The 17,652-nt window shown below is 37.0% G+C and overlaps 1 protein-coding gene across 1 annotated transcript in view; it reads left to right on the top strand.

Moving 5' to 3' along the window:
• The window catches only part of TRERF1 (transcriptional regulating factor 1), a 1,546,663-nt gene that overhangs the window by 412,284 nt on the left and 1,116,727 nt on the right, over positions 1-17,652 (top strand). The window contains exon 5 of the mRNA XM_044060332.1: positions 7,491-7,857. Within this exon, the coding sequence (XP_043916267.1) occupies positions 7,491-7,857 (367 nt within the window). The remainder of the gene's footprint in view (positions 1-7,490; positions 7,858-17,652) is intronic.

Here is a 17,652-nt window from a genome sequence, read left to right as displayed (position 1 = left end):
CAACACACAACCTTTCCAAGTTGAAGTCAGAAATGTTCATTACTACCCTATCATCTGTTAACTGGAACTTCCAAAAAATCCTCCCCTTAGATGATGTTGTAAATGAATTCAGTACATATTTCTTGAATATCTTATATAGCCTTGCTCCTTCCAGAAGTAAGAGGCTAAAAACAAATAATGCAATTTGGCTGTCCAAAAAGAGTAGAATGCTAATGCAGAATAGAGAAAAAGCATGGAAAGAATGGCAAGAAGATAAAATTCCAGAACTTTCATAATAATAGTACACACAGCCCCAAAAAAATTCTGGACAACCATTAAAGAAATCCTTCATCTTGGCCAGATATTCATTCATAACCACCTCCCAGTAACTCACCACTTGAAACACCAATATAGTTCATCTCATATATCATAGATATTATAGCATCTCTAACCAAGGATTCTCGAACATCTAATCCTAACCCTGCTGAACAGCCACATATCACCACATCCACGTTCACCTTCAAACCTGTGCCCACATCCTATATAAACTACTTTTAAAAATCTCAAACCATGCTCTAAATCAGCTGATGACCTTTTAAGTGAGTACCTAAAAGTAGCAGCCAGTAGCATTGCCTATCCTGCCTCAGTTCTTATAAATAGGTCAGTCCAGGAATCCCACGTTCCCTCTCTCTGGAAAAAATCAAACATTCTCTCTCTCCACAAAGGAGGAAATTCAGCAGACATTAGTAACTTTAGACCTATAGCAATCTCATCCGTTCTCTCAAAAATACTTGAAAAATGTATTAAAAAACAATTGCTAAACTTTACTTGAAAAATGTATTAAAAAACAATTGCCAAACTATCTTCTGCATTAAGAACTCACATCTCCCACACAATATGGCTTCTGTCCTTCCCATAGTACTAACACTGCACTTCTAACCTATATAGATACTGTCAATAAAGCTAGAGATAGCAACAAACTAGTCTTGTTCTTATTTCTAGACTTGTCTAAAGCCTTCTACACATTGTGTCGCACCAAACTTCTATTGCAAATGTCCTCATTAGGCCTCTTTCAGCCCACCCTAATCTGGTTCAAAAGCTACCTATCTAATAGGTATAAATCAGTAAAATGGCACTCCACCTTCTCACCATACTTCCCAGTCACCACTGGTGTTCCACAAGCCTCTGTCCTTGCTCCTGTCCTCTTTAACATTCTGGCCAACACCGTCCACATATCCACGCAACAGGCCTCCCTAATATAGCATGCATACAACTCGACTCCACACTCATTTGCACATCTGACAACGTGGCACACCTCCAAAAAATGACTCAGGAAGCTTTAAAAGACACTGAAACAGCTTTGTAACTCACAAGGCATGCTCAACCCTAAAAAAAAACAAAAAAGAATTGCTACTTTTTTCCGTCATACATAAAAACACACTTTAAACTACTCTCTCTCTTTATAATGCAACCACTGAAGCCACTTCTCATAACACTTTATTTGGGATGATAATCATAAATTTGAACTGCATGTACCAAATCACATAAGAAAAACTCATCAAAAACTGGGGATGCTTTATTTTTTTTCAAACACCTTTATTGAATTATCCCTTGTGACTTAGGCAAATTTGCCTTGTCAAACTATATAACCCTACAATCTTCCAAAAGTCTCTTAAAAAAAAACCTCAAACAGTATCTCAGATTGAACTGCCTATGCCCATGTACCATCCCGGATTAAGTTATAAAACAATAGCATGATCAGTAATTATCATAGCATAATCAGTAATTATCATAACATCTAACTATATCACCATGCTATGTATCCAGTCTTACTTGTAATTGCATCTGTCAATGAGAACTGCGAGTCCCTACTAGGGACTAACTGTGAGTTACAATCTTACTTGTAATTGTGTCTGTTCATGAGAACTGTGAGCTAGGGAACATTACTAAACCAATGTACATAAGATACATTACCACTTTGTTTTTAAATTACCACTTTGTTTTTATATATTCTAATTGTTTTCTAACTTCTTGTGTAACCTTTGTATGTCTGTCTGTGAGAAATGTGAGTCCCTACTAGGGAACACTTCTAAACCAATGTACATAAGATATATTACCACTTTTATATTTATATATATATATATATATATATATATATATATATATATATATATATTCTAATTGTTTTCTAACTTCTTGTGTAACCTTTTGTATGTTTGACTTTGTGGAGCTTTTCTTATCGGGCCTCCGCTGAAAATGGACATGTAACCAGTCGGACTATCCGGTAAACAAATGTAAAATAAAATAAGTAAATATAAATGTAATCAAACTGTATTAATATAAACATTATACTTCACATATATTGCTATATATCATATAAGCTATGCAATATTACTTAAATTATTCAGTTCCTGCCTTTTTTAAACAAGAAACATCTTTATTAAATCATCATTTACAACATCTTTATTAAATCATCATTTACAACATAAGCAATCATACATTTATATAAATTAAAACAAACCACACAGACACAGTCCTAGTCACAAGCATTTTACATCAACAATCATACTGGCACACTCCCAGCTGCAAACATTATACATCACTTATAATTTACCCAATCTTTCTCACTCAAACATTACATAGCTCTTTTAAGTCTTGCCACCTTTTAAACCTCATTCCTCTATTGTATGTACTGTTCCCATGATTTCCATTTTTTTCTATGTAGTTTGTTCCTACCCTTTTCTAAAGATCTCAATTCTAGTTGTTTTATCTGTGTTACTATATTTACTACTTCCAGTATAGTTGGTTTAGATATTTATTTCCATTTTCTAGTAACTGCTTTTTTGGCAGCTACCATTATTAGACACAGCAAGGCTTTACCATGTCTAGGCAGTTCCGATTCTGTATCATAGCTTAGAAAAATCATCTCCCACGTCACACCAGTCTGCCCACCCAGCATCTCCGACAGTGCATCCTGCAGGGAATCCTTAAGGCCTGCCAACTCACAGGACTCCCAGAAAAATATGTTCCCAACTACCTTTTTCTTCCCCTTCACACCTCCATTTACTGTATGCCTGAGGAAAACAATTCTGGAGTCTACGTGGGGTATTAAAAATATCTATGTAAACACTTCCAGACAAAAATCCTAAATTTTCTAGATTTTATTGGATGTTTGGGAGACATACATATATCCTCCCATTCTTTCTTTGTGAATTGTTTATCCTCTCTCTCTTCCTGTTCCTTTCTAACCTGCTCTGATTGATTGTTGTAGTTATGCAAAATGTTATATGCTGTACTAATTATTCCTTTTTTAATGGCAACTTCTAGATTCCATTAAAAACTCTACCAGTGCTGGTCTTTTGTGTAGGAAAAAATCGAGTATGCTTTATTGAGACAAAACCTTTCAAACCAATGCAACTAAAGCTACACTTGCCACCACATATCTCCTCCTCACACTTCCATCCTCACTAACCTTCAGGCATCACAAAAATCAAAGCTTGAACAATGCTATAACAAAGATGCTAAATTGGCAGCAAATAACCCCTTTAGAACAGACCACTATATATCATAAAAAGCCTAAACTGGTTAGAACTACCATATCAACTAATGTATACACAGCTTCTTGCCACCTGTAAAAGTATTCAGAATTCATCTGCATGTCCAGCACTAAATAACATTTTATGCAACTATGTTCCCAGTCAGTCATTAAAATCCACTGACCAAAAAATCTTGCCTGTCCACAAACCTGTCATATTTGCTGGGCATTGTCTATACTCAGGCCATGTTGCTAAGGCTTGGAACTCTTTACCTGTTTCCATCAGATTAATACCCTCCCTCCCATCCTTCAAAACCGTCCTGAAAGACTTCCTAGCTCAAAGCTGAGTCTGTTCTTGCTCAACACCAAGATAAATTAAATCCCTGAATGTGAACAAATACTTATTAATACCTTATATTTATACCCCCTCTTCACTCACTTCCTCACGTCTGTCATTTTCTCTCCCGTGATTTTCTATCTAAATATGCCATAAACCTGCTTTTCATTCACTTCATAGTGGAGTTCCTGACTGCATTATTGTAACTTGCTTTAATTTCTCTAAATATCAAATCATTGTCATATAACTTGTATCTGTCTATTCTTAACCAATGTTTTCACATTATGTCTAGTTTGGTATAATTATTTAATTTCTGTCTTTCGGCTTTTCCCAGTTTGGGGTTGCCACAGCAGAACTCCGGTCCGCTAATGATTAGCAGTGAATTTTTACGGTGCTGAGTTGCCAGCCTGATGTCCAACCTTCAAAGAAGACGTGCCTACCTGCATGCCTTTAGACATCACTTGACCACAGGGAGGACATGCAGATTCCACACAGAAGGTTCTCCAGCCAAGAATCGAACAGGAGAACCTCTTGCTGTGAGGTTTGATATAATTATTTAAACTGTAGTTATTTTTTGTATTATTTTAAAGATTTTAAAATTATTATTCTTAAAATGTTTTGTAGCACTTTGGAATTTTTCCTCCCTGAACCTCCCCAGAAAAAGGGCTCCTACTCTGTCAGGCTTTCCTGGTAATCAGATGTAAATAAATAACTAAGACAATTTTAAGCCTGCTGTCAGATCTAACAGAGACACTAGTGGAGACATATCCTCACATAAAGGAGAGGATAGTAATAGCACACGGTGTTAGAGTCTGCAACATGAATGTAAATAGTTGAGATACTGAGGGCCCAGGTTGATTTCTACTTTCCTACCTCTGCAATTCTTGTAGAAGAAATTTACTTAAAAAGGGTGCAGTTTATTAATGACATTTTAAATTTCCTAAGAGTGCCAGAGTAGACCTTAATTGCTACATTTGTTTGGTGTTGACCTGTGGGATACAACCAGTTATGCTGTCCAGCCATATTTCGGCACCAGTTTACATTAAAACTAGCCTTTGATGGGAGAACACTGTGTACTTAAACCCTGATTGGGAATCAGCTTCATGGAGCTAGTTATATGTTGATTAGCAGTTGAAGGGTAAGGTGCAAAATGGTTGAGAGTATATAGCATGATATTTCCATTGGTGCAGACATAAGTAAATGAGATTATAAACTAACTGCAAGTCTTCTTCACTGCGAGTCTTTGTAAACATTAAACCATCAAGTCTTTGCAATACCCCCATATTGGTATCTTCGCTCCAGATATTGGCAAGAACAGTTGGCATCTCCCCTGTGAGGTACCTGCTGTAGGTGAGTAGTGATATAGGTAGGCATGTGGTTCACTTGTATATCTTTCATTGTAGGCAGATAAACTGAAAAGTGCTCTTTCTAAGTGTCTTTTTTTGTTTAACCCCTGACCATAACATTGTGGATCATGATGGTTGCAATAAATGTAGTCAAGCTAGAAAGATAAGGAGCCAAAAAGTATTGGCTTTGTTTTTCAGAGAACTACACCTGAGGACTCTAGAGAAAAATAAAAGTAAGTAAGTTAATTTTAAATATGGCTGAATACATTAAGTAGCGGGTTTTCCCCCATTAGATTCTGAGACTGCTCCAGTCTGTTTATTGTTGAGACTGACACTTCTTTCCTGATAACTCCAACTGGCAGGTACTCGGTATTGGTAGTTTTTGTACCTGAAGAACCTTATTGTTATTGTTGCCTAGAGGTGCAAATTCAAACAGATAACATTGTCAGTACTGATGTTGAAAGAAACATTAGTCTTTCCATTGATAACAATGGAGGTCAATGAGCCTCAGTGCTTGTCTGCATTGTGGAAGATCAAGAAGTTTCTCATGTATGTAAAGCCTTTTCCTCCCACTTTACATCTGTGTCTTCCTGTTTTTCTGCTGTCCTGTCACACAGATTATATGAAACTGACAAAAATACATTGCTTTGACCTCCTCAGAGCACGTACCTGGACCAAAATTATTCCTTTTCAGAAATATAAGTTCACATTTATAGTCAAAACACCTACACCTATATTAGTAATTCCATAGGCCTTGGATAGAAAAAAACAGTGAATGAGGAGTCCTTCAACTATTTCTTCAGAGGAAGAGGAGGGTTCTTTGTAAGGTCACTGCCTCACCCCTCAAATATTTCTTCTTCAAAGAGGATGAAAATGTCATAAAATTTAAAGTCACATAATCTCGAAGAGTGTTATTTGTAAGTTCACTGCCTCTCCCCTCAAATACATCTTCAAAGAGGATGAGAATTTTCAAAATGTTTAAAGTCACATAATCTGTGGGAGGATTCTTTCTTTATTCAGAACACTACACGAGTTAGAGAATAAACACTTACAACATCCTACTTTTTAGCTACCAGCTCGTAGGTCAGCTGACTTGTTATACAAATTTCATCAGCAGAGCCTGTATCTTTATTTTAGTTTGTAGTCTTATCTTGCTATCTTAGCTGCATGTTTTGATATTACATACTTCTAATACTTCCTCAGTATCCCCAGAAAGTCCCCCTTTTACCAGAGAATGGATATGGTTGGACACTTATAGTAATAGGGTCTGTATATTTAGCACATTGGCACTCAGATCTAATAATTATTTAGCATACATTATCCCATCTTAGCACTTTTGTATCTTAAATATAGCATATTTCAAAAACTGGTGGATTCTAAGGAAAGCGAGGATTTGAGATACATAATTCAAATGCTGCTATTCCAGTCATTAAAATGTACTTATAATTGATGGTATTACTAGAGCTGCTATGAATGAATAGCATACATGTACACAGGCATGTCTAGTTGTTATCCGTGAATTTGCTTGAGGATGTTAAAGGTCAAATCCTTGATACTTTAGTTTTAGAAGACATTTACTCTCATACTTTACCTCAGATCTGTTAAACTCATCAGAAGAAATACAGAAAATGAGGAAACAGCAATAAGGGAAACTGTTTCCATCTCTTTCATCTTTTCACAGAAATTATCCACATTCTAGAAATTATTTACAAAGTGACCAAGACCTGTCAATGGTTCCTGAAAAAGGAAATCTGTGGGTATGTGAAATGTATACTTCAGTTATTTCATAAAAAGGGGTACTGCAGTTAATTTTTAATATAAAATGAAAATGTGTGGGGAGGTTTAAAGATAAGTGCCAACCTCCCGCTTAAAAATATATAGTATGGTTTCCTTACTTGCAGTGAACTTTTTACAAAGCTTTTCTGGTGGTACAATGAGGATAAGATTGATAAAAGTGACTTACCCCTCCAGCTGCATTTAAAGTATAGGTTTATACGTTGAGGCTGTGTCGAAGGACTATAGTTGAGCTCACTGTTTAATTATATAACTTCATTACATCCCCTTCAACATGGTCCTTTTTTATTACTGTATGGTTCAATGTCTCAGTTGGTGTTATTAATAGTTAAGCTTAGTTTGCATGCAAAATTATAAAATATTCAGATCAGTTTTTGGAGACGACATATATATTGTAGCTGGCAATGATGCTTTAACTTTGCATGTGATACTGCTGATTTTTAGGTTCCAGTAATAAATTGAAATAATTGAATATTGCATATTATAAACTTGTATTTAGGAGACTGAAAGAAAACCTCTTTTTGGTGGTACAAAGACAGACAAGAAAGAAGAAAGTATAAAATCTCAAAATAGCAAGAAAAAGTATCGTCATAGACTGCAACCACTTTACATACCTCCCCCTCCTTTGTACCCTGGTACCACACTGTATCAGAGTCAGCTTCGCTCACCAAGGATTGTGGGAGACCACCAGCTGGATGTGACTCAGGAACTACCATCTTATACACCTCCACCAATGCTTAGTCCAGTTCGGCAGGGATCTGGTCTCTTCAGCAGCGTCATATCTACTTCTCATGGCAACTCTCATCCAGCACTTTCCATGTCTGCAGGAACAACAACAACTCCGCGATTACTACTCTGCCGCAGTGGTAAGTATGATCTTTGTATTTGTGTAGGAGTTGAAACTCTGTATATTACATAGATTGTAAAGCATGTTTTACATGCTAAGCTAAAATCGCATTATGTGCTGAAATGTTTGCAGTTTTATTAATACCTGTTGGATTTTTTGATTTACATTTAGGTCTCATTATGAAGTACTGCTGTAAGTACTAGTATAAAAATGTCATATAAATTTGCATTTTTTTCTTTTGTGTTATGGTTTGAAACTTATATATCTAGCAGATCTAACAGTGAGGGCTTTCTGTCATGGGTTCTTGTTTGAGTTAACCTTCTCCATCATTCACTGTTTGACAGAAAATTTAGAAGAGCCCACATTCAGGGAGCCCAACCCACCCATTTGGATGTAGACGCATGATACACATCATCATCACTGACATCCGCCAACCTTGACAATTCTTTAATCCTACTTACATAACTTTCATTGTAATTCTTGCTATTGTTGATTAAATTTTGCCTCTGTATGCCTAAGTAGAGCACTAGTTGTCCTGTTACTGTCTGATTTTCTCAAGTAGGGACATGATTTTGTAAAACTTTCATTACAGTGATTTAATCCTAACACTCAAAGTACATAATGGTGGAGCTTTGGTGTCCCTTGGGACCAACAAGATGGCAGCTGTAAAGAGTTCTTCATAAGGGGACTGACAAGAGGGTCCTCCTTGCAGCCCACAGGTATAGGTTTCAACACTGCTACAAGAACAGACACTAACTGAGCCTGTTGTGGCCTAACCTCCCAAAAGGTTAATCCTGTCCCAAGTTTTTTTTTTCCTGTTCTTGGCAAGTGCTGAGTTCTTAATGAGGACTCAAGCATGTACTGTTTCTGTGTTGCAGCAAAAGATGAGAAGATTGGAAGAAGAGTGCACCCTTTGTCTACCTCCTGTTCTGTCCTATTTAATTGACTGTCCCTTGAGTCTCCAGATGATGTACGACTGAGGATTTTCCACAGTGGACTGCCCTAAGTCAAATTAAACCAGCAGATCCCAGTCAAGGAAGGGCCCTTGGATTATCCCACTCCTGAGTTCCTATTTCAAGGCCTAGACATCCAGTATATGTTACATGTCTGGTGGGAGCTTCTGTTACAGGTGTGGAATTGCAGCCTAAGGGAATATGGTGTGAAGATGGTATCAAGCCTTGCACAAGCTCCTGTCCATCCCACATTGTTTCCAATTCCACTAACAAATGGCACATATATAGTCACAGGCTGCATTTACGTGATAATGTGTGTCAGTGGCTCTAAATACAATGCAAACAATAAAGAGGAAAGAGGACACCCCTGCCTGGTTCCTCTGTTCAAACACAATTTATCAGAGGGAAACCTCCTACTTTAGTTTTTGTGTCTGATCCCTCATATAGCCTCTTAATTAACCTTGTTATTGTTTCAGGGAATGCAAATGCTTCCATTGCCCTACTCATAAAATCTGAGCTTACTCTGTTGAATGCTTTTTCTGCATCAAAACCTACCAACAACAGCAGTATTCTCTTATGTTAAGCTTCTGTCTGGATCATCATTGTTCTGTTAATACTGTTGAATGTTTGCCTCTCCTCCACAATACCACAATGACACATATCTATAACTTTTGGCAACACATTTGTAATTTTTTAGCTATTATCCTCATGAATATGTTATAATCATGGTGTAAAATTAAATGGGGCTATACGAAACTGGGTCTGATAGGTCTTTACTGTCTTCAAGTACTGCAGGCACCACAGCTTTCTTCCAGGATTGGATTTTAGTGCTTCCTCTCCTTTTAAAATCCTGTTAAACAAAACCTTCCATATTTATCACTTTCTTCCAAGCTTCCAAACTTCCACAGGAAAACCATCTATTCCTGAAGACTGTCCTGCAGATTGATTATATATCACTGTTTTTATCTCATCTCCTCCTATCTTACCTGTTAATTGTTGAGCCTCATCTACCTCTAACCTTGGAATAGTTAAGTCTTCCATAAATATTTCCATTTACTTTTTCTTGATTTGCACATTTCTGCTTTATACAAATTTTCATAACATTTCCAAAATACCTCTAATACCAGTTCAGGATCTTTGGTTACTTTTCTTGTTATAGGCCCCCTAAGTTTGGCAACAAGCCTGTCTACTTTCTATTGCCTAAGTCTTTTTGTTAAGTTTGTTTGCTGTGGGGTTATTATCAAAAATGTTTGCTTAACAGCAATCTTTCTAAACTCATGCATATTATCTAGATACTCACTTGTTTTCTCTTTAGCACTCTGTAGTTGGCAACTTTTCTTGCTTTGTGAAATTCTGCTTAACCTTTGTCAGCCCTCTAAATAATTCTTATTACTGCTTTACTATATCTCTTTTTGTTTTATTTCTACCCTATTTTTAAATTCTATCATTTTACCCCACTCAGCTATATCTTCTGAAGAAATTGCCATCTTCCCTAATAATTCTCAAATAATTTACATTGCCCATTCTTTGAATTCCTGTCTTTTTAACAAGTAGGTGTGAAGTGCCAGTGTCTCATTTTTAATTCATTACCCTTCATTTTTATCTTAAGTGTTAATGACGCATGATCTGAAATACTTATTGGATGTGTGTTGAAACTTCAATTAAATGCAAGTTCCTGTGAAATATAATTTCTGTCTAAGTTAGCCCAGTTATTTTTCCTTAGGGGATAAAATGCAAATTCTTGCTGAATTCCTGCTACTGAATTCAAATCTTCTATAGCAAATATTTTCATAGATTTCTTCCGATATTTTATGTCTGTGTTTATTTATTTATTTATTGCTTTTGATTACCAGGAAAGTCCAATGGGCCTGAAAGAGCCCATGTTTATTTGAGGCCCTGGGAGAAAACCTCCAACAAGAACATAGATACAGAAAATATGAAATATCAATTAGTACCAAAGTAGATACAGTGTTACAGATAGTGATTACAGTAAAATGTATAGAATATATATATAAAAGTAGGAGTTTTGTTGGTTGCCAGATGAATTCAATCAGAGAGGTATAAACAGAGACATATTAATCAGCATTATTGTACCAGTATCAACAAGTGATAAAATGTAATAATTATGGAGAAAATATCACCACTCAGCAGGTGCAAAAAGCATAGGAGTTTAGTTATCATATAAGGAGAATGAGGAGGTTAGGTTATAGAGCAGGTACATAGCCAGGAAGACTTGAGATGATTTTTCAGCATTTGTTAGAAGGTGGTGGTGCTGCCCTTGTTTCTTATAGAAGGTGGAAGTGAGTTCCATAGTTTGGCTATGGTAAAGGGATAGAGGAGCTGACCAGCAGGTAAGGTGGGTTTTTCTGTTTTTAGAAGTAGATTATTTTCAGATCCGAGTTACAGTGGTGGGATGTGAATTTGGCCTTGGTGGCAAATTTGGCTATTCTGTTGTAACACATTTCAAGTTGGGATTTTGCAGAATTTTGGATATTAGTGAGGAGAGGGGCGCTATAAAGGAGAGAGGGTAATAAAAACATGGTTGCAAAGGTTTGTTTAGTAGAGAGGCTAAAAAAGTTTTGGTGCCTGTAGAGCATACCGACCTTTTTGTGTGTTTTTCTGAAGTTATTGTTTACGTGTAGGTCAAAGTTAAGGTTTTCATCTATAATAATGCCTAGTAGTTTAGTGTGTGGGACAGTTCTGCAATGGTATTGTCTTGGGATTGTATAGCGAAGAGTTTTTTAATTTAGGAGAGTGGTTTTCTTAGGGGTAAAAAGTACTAGTTTTTTTTTTTTTTTTTTTTTTTTTTTTTTGCATTTATGTCAAGATGATTGTTAGGCATCCAAGATTCAGTAGAGGTGAGGGCATTCTGAGTGATTTGCTGGAGTTCAGAGCTGGAATTTGCAAATTTGCAGTGCATATTATTGTAGAGTTGTCAGCATACTGGATTACTGAACATTTTGGGAGAGTGGAGTGAAAGTTGTTAATGAAGATGCTAAATAAGAGAGGACCAAGTATGGAGCCTTGGGGTACCCTTGTGGAAGTATTGAGGAAGGGAGAGTAAGATTGTTGCCATTTGGTGGATTGATGCCTATTGCAGAGATAGCTATTGAACCATTGTAGGGTAGGTGGGGAAATGTGGAAGGTGGATCATTTGGAGAGGAGGATGGTGTGGGAAATGGTATCAAAAGCTTTGGCTAGGTTTAGGAAAAGGGAAGCGATTATTTTGCCAGAATCCCTTTCCCAGTTAACTGTATCTAGGAAGGAGAGGAGGGCAGTAGTGGCGCTGTATCCTGGTCTGAAACCATGCTGAGTGGGTGATAGAATTTGGTTTTCAAGCAGATGGTTGAGGAGTTGTGCATGGATGCATTTTTCCAGTATTTTAGAGAGGGGTGAGAGAATTGCTATGGGCCGAAAGTTTGTGGTGTCTGTGTTGGTGCCGCCTTTATGTAAGGGGAGAATATATGCTTTTTTCCAGATGTCTGGGACTAGGGATTCTTTAATTGATCTGTTAATACGTATGCTGATGGGATAAGCTATAGAGTTTGCAGCTAGTGCAGGACGTTTGGGGGTAGATTGTCAGGGGCCAGAGTACAAGGTTTTAGCTTAAGTAAAAGTTTTTTTATTCAGGTGGTGAGTATGGGGGAGAATTTTAGGTTGGAGTCGACGGTAGGATTGTTTTCTGGCATGATTTGGTCATCAGCTGTCTTGGTGGTGATGGTACTAACTGTAGGAAAGGTGATGGTTAGGTTAGTTACGGTGTCATTGAAGTAGGAATTGAAGAGGGTGGCAAGTTCAGCTGGGGTTTTGTCTGGGTCAGGGGATGATTTGCTTTGAGAGCCTAGGTGTAATGGTTGGTTAATGGAGGACCAGAATTTTGGGGGATTATCTCAGCGTTGGCTTTGTAGATGGAGGTAGTAGGCATTTTTTATCTCTGGTTATTAGTCATTTTGCCTGGTTACGGAGTTTCTTGCATTGTAGTAGAGTTGAGGGGGTCTTTGTTTTTCTGCCACGATTTCCAAATTTTATCACTTATGGACATGACTTCTTTGCTGGATTTTGAGCGCCAACTTGCATGGTTTTGTTTTATTAATTTTTGGTGGGTGTCTAGGAATGTTGAGTTAAAGAATTCATCAACCTCATTAAGTGGTAGGGATCTGGGGGGTTACCAATTTACTTTAGCTAAGGTTTCATTAAATATGGATGGTTGCAACTTAGTCAAATTTCTGGTTGATTTGTATTGGTGTTGGCCTGGGGTTGGAGTAGATTTGCTTAGGATATTTGATGGGTGGTGGTTGCTAATGGTATTAGGTAGTATGCCTGCAATTATTGATATTGTTAGGGTTGAACACTAATATCCAGTCTATTGTGGAGCCTCAGTTGTTATTTTTGTGAAGTCTGGTGATGTCCTAAATTAGTTGGGAGAAGTTGTAAAGGTTTATGCTTTTTGAGGTGTCTTTTGGTCAGTGTCTAGCCAATCAGTGTTTACATCACCTAGGATGATGGTTTCATTATTTTTGTTTTGGTATGTCCAGACAAGTATGTTCTCTAATATTGCTATGTTGTTTCCTGGAGGAATATACAGAGCAATTATGCAAATGTATTTATGATTAAGTTTTAATATAGAGATTAGTACTTCAGCTGAGGAGAAGTCGGGTGTTGGTTTTGAGTAGGGAATTAAATTATATTTGCTAGGAAAGAGTATTGCTACTCCCCCTCCTCTCTTGTGGGGCCGATTGGCTCTTAGACATGAGTAGCCTGGGGGAAGAAATTCTGTCTCTTTTACACATGATTTCAACCAGGTTTCAGTATCTGCTCTAATATTGGGGTTGTTTTGTGAAATCCATGCCTGGAGTTCAAGTATCTTGTTTCTAAGGCTTTGGAGATTTATGGTTGATAGCATGAGAGATTTGCTAGGTTTGCTGGGGCTGGGGGGGGGGGGGCTTTGGGCCTGGTTTGAGTTGTATATCATTGCATTGGGATATAATGATTTGGCAAACTGTGTGGGTTATACTTAACAGTTTTTTCCAAGAAATGGTATAGTTGCTGCTGGTGTTGTGATAATGAGGGTGTTTTTGAAAAGGTAGAATTTTTACTATGGGTAGTACAGAGGTATTAGCTGTGAATAAGCTAAGGTGGATGCCAGAGTAACTTGATAAATGTGGTTTATGTGTTGTGGTTGTGCAGGTGGGTGTAGGAGGTATGCTGGGTGTCTGGAGAGTTGTGATTATTGTTAGGAGAGAGAGAATGTAAGTGAAAGAAGTGAGATCATAGTAATAGTAGTGATGAACATGATGGTGGTTGAGTGCAGTGTGATAACATAATGAATATGAGCAGGACAGCTAGAGTTTAGGGGATAGAGCACTATATGGCCCTGTTTAGAATGGTTAGGGAGTTAGAGTAATTAGGAGGTATGGTATGACTGGAGGAATAATTAGAGGGGCTATGGGATAGCTGGAAGAGAGGTGTGGGGAGGCGTCAGATTAGGTATAAGGTTAATGTGCTTTAAATAAGTATCACTGTAAGCACACAAACAGTGTTGTTGGACAGTTATAGAGAGGGGTGTCATTAGGACAGAGAGAATGCTGAAAGTAAAAAGCAGAAATTTACTAATTTAAGCAGTGAATGCTTGGGACTGGAAGTTGTGTGTGTGTGTGTGTGTGTGTGTGTGTGTGTGTGTGTGTGTGTGTGTGTGTGTGTGTGTGTGTGTGTGTGTGTAAGGCTAATTCAAGGTATTATGGTGATATCTAGTGGCAACTGGCTAGAATAAAGGGGAGGGGAGAACCCTTAGTTGTGCACATGGCAAGAACTAACACACCTTTAACACTAAGTCTTAGAACTTTATGAAAACTAAGTTGTAATTCACCTATTGCAACAAAAAAGCTGTAGGATGTCAGGTTCTTGCTTTCTGGAGGTTTTATTTAGTTAAAAGATAGCCAGCTTCAGTAGACAAAAATAGACTTTGTTTTTTTTTTGCAGTCTAATCCCAGGTGATGGAGAGCCACGTAATTAAGAAACCTGTGTGAAATGAAAAATAAAGTTAAATAAGGCAGAATTAGTGCAGAGGTTACAGGAATGTGAAGTGGAGAGCATGCAAGGGATACAGATATAGAGAATTGATTATACCCTTTTTTGTTAAATTTCCTTTCTAGGTCCCCAGATATATCGTCACTGTTTTGAATCAAGTTCCAGTCCCTACCTATAAGTAATATCCCCTACTGAAAGCTACTTATTGCTTCCAAAATGTTCTTAAGTTCTATAATAGCAGTTTTAGGTAAAATATAAATACATGCTAACATAATCCTCCAACCTTGCCAGCAACACCTTGCTACCTCAGATTTACAATTACTATCTTTTTTTCCAGTTCTGTCACTTTTGGAGCTCTTAGGGCGGCTGCGCTGGTGCAGAGGTTAGCGTTGCCGCCTCACAGCAAGAGGCTCTTTGGTTCGATCCTCGGCTGTGGTGCCTTCTGTGTAGTGTCTGCATAGCCTCCCTGTGGTCATGTGGGTTTCCTCCTGGTGCTCCGGTTTCCTCCCACATCCCAAAGACATGCTGTAGGTGGATTGGACACTCTAAATTGGCCCTAGGCGTGAGTGCGTGCATGCTTGTGTGTGCCTTCTGTGGAAGGTTGGGCACTGGGCTGGCAGCTCGACACAGTAAAAACTCCGGTGCCAGTCTTGAGTAGACAGGTGATCCACTGTGGCGACCCTTAACTGGGAAAAAGCTGAAAGAAGAAGAATAATCACTTTTGGAGCTCTTCTAGCAAATAGTATAAGTACTTTCGTTTTCATTTGTCCCTGATATTTTGCTGAATATCCGTCTTGAAATCCTTTCTTTATCAAATTAACATGCTCACTTCTTCCCAAGTTTGTCTACACTAACATTGCTATTTGTACTCTGTATTTCTTAATATAATTCAGTATTCTTACCAGTTTGTCTATATCTGCGAAGCCATTCACATTCCAAAATAATATGTTTAGTGTAGCCATTATAGTAAGACGTTACTCTTACCACCTATTTTATATATATATATATATATATATATATATATATATATATATATATATATATAGATATATAGATATATATATATATATATATATATATATATATTATATATATATATATATATATATATATATATATATATATATATATTATATATATATATATGAGACAGTTTTTTAAATGTCTATTTCCAGCTGTTGTGTCACATGCAGGCACCCACTAATGTTTGGAAGGTTAATCTGTTGTACAGCTGTCTTGTTATCTCCATTTGAACCTATGTCACATTTTAGAAGACTTTTTGTTTTATTGAAAACCCTCAAACAAACAAAAAAAAAACATACTCCAGAACACCCCATAACCCTTTAACTTGAAACAAACATACAAAACTATGTACTTCCTCAAATAATGAAGTCTTATCTTTCTGATAGGAACAATTGTCCTAAATTGACAGTTGCACACACATGCATATTGTAACCTAACATTAAAGTTATGCATACCAAGTTGTCTATTACAGCCTATGTTCCTACTTACACTAATTGCTGTCTTTTCTTATCTTATCGTCATTTCCCTCCCAGATGCTTTAAAAAAAAATAACATTTAGCCTTAAAAAATGTTCAGGCTTTTATTGCTTTCCACTATAGTCAGCTTGTCTCAATGGAAACACAATAGCTCTGCAAACCTCTCAACATACACCAAACAATTATTTGCCAAAGGAAAACTTTTCATTTTACTTGCTTAAAAACTTATTAGATTATGCCAAAGACCTTAATCCAGACATTTACATATGCAAAAGTAGGAGAGACAGTTTCAAATCTACCTATACTATAATCTGCATCTTTTTACACCCCATTCCCCACCTCAACAACTCAAGATTACAGCATATTAACTTAAAAATGCTTTTTCCAGTCTTTCTTCTCTTTTTACATTGTAATACATACATTTCTTAAAACTAAAAAAGAAGAAATAAGGCACTTGTTTACTTTAGTATCTTTATTACATACAACAATAACTGAAAATGCTTTACTGTATAACATCCAGTTTATATCATGAAATGTTTTGTACCAATACTGTAAAGAACAAAAAAATATTTTATTTACATTTACTTTTCTTTCTTTTTTTTCTCCTTCCCTGCAGTGTCCTTCCAAACATTAATAACATGAAATGGGGCATATGCGTTTTAGTCCCCACAAGTTTAACAAAGTCAGCAAAAGTCCACTCTTTCCATTTTTTCCTGTAAAGCCATATTTGGCAAATGCGATTGATGCTTTATAGTCCCATATTTATTGCTGGTCTTCTTCCTGTTTATCTCCATCTCCCAACCCCAGACTCTTGTTCATGTTCAAGGTGCTCCTAATTTGTCCAGTCAGCTCCTCTGCTTTTTTCTGTCTCTCAAGTAATTTCCTTTGGAACATTGAAAAAGAGTTCACTGGCAAATTCTTTCTATAAGCTTAATTATCAGAAGAATGAGCAGCACTGTCTTCTTCTGTTTAATGGCTCATGTTTTGCTGGACAAACTTTAGTATTTCCTCCCTAGCCTGTTCTACATCAGAAAAAAAAAGACTTTGATCTTCCAGGAAAAAAAAATATTCCTCAGACAGCTAAGTGCATCAACTTGAATCTCTTACTTGCCTGTCAGCATTCCCTATTTGCAGGGATACATTTGCTTCATTTATGCCTAGTGTACAGTGAATAGTTATTTCCACAAACAGTGTACTGTCTCCGATTTTTATTACTTTGCTCTTTTGTCAGGATCAGTTCTTTCTGCTGGTATGATTGTAGTTTTACTAATACAGGTCTTGGCTGCTTTCTCATGGCCAGGTTTGGAGCATACACACAATGTGCCCTTTCAGTTA

This window comes from Protopterus annectens, chromosome 1.part0 (assembly GCF_019279795.1).
Source record: "Protopterus annectens isolate FY-2018-M chromosome 1.part0, PAN1.0, whole genome shotgun sequence".
NCBI lineage: Eukaryota > Metazoa > Chordata > Ceratodontiformes > Protopteridae > Protopterus > Protopterus annectens.
Note: the sequence above shows the minus strand (reverse complement) of the source record. Positions and strands in the feature narration are given on the sequence as shown.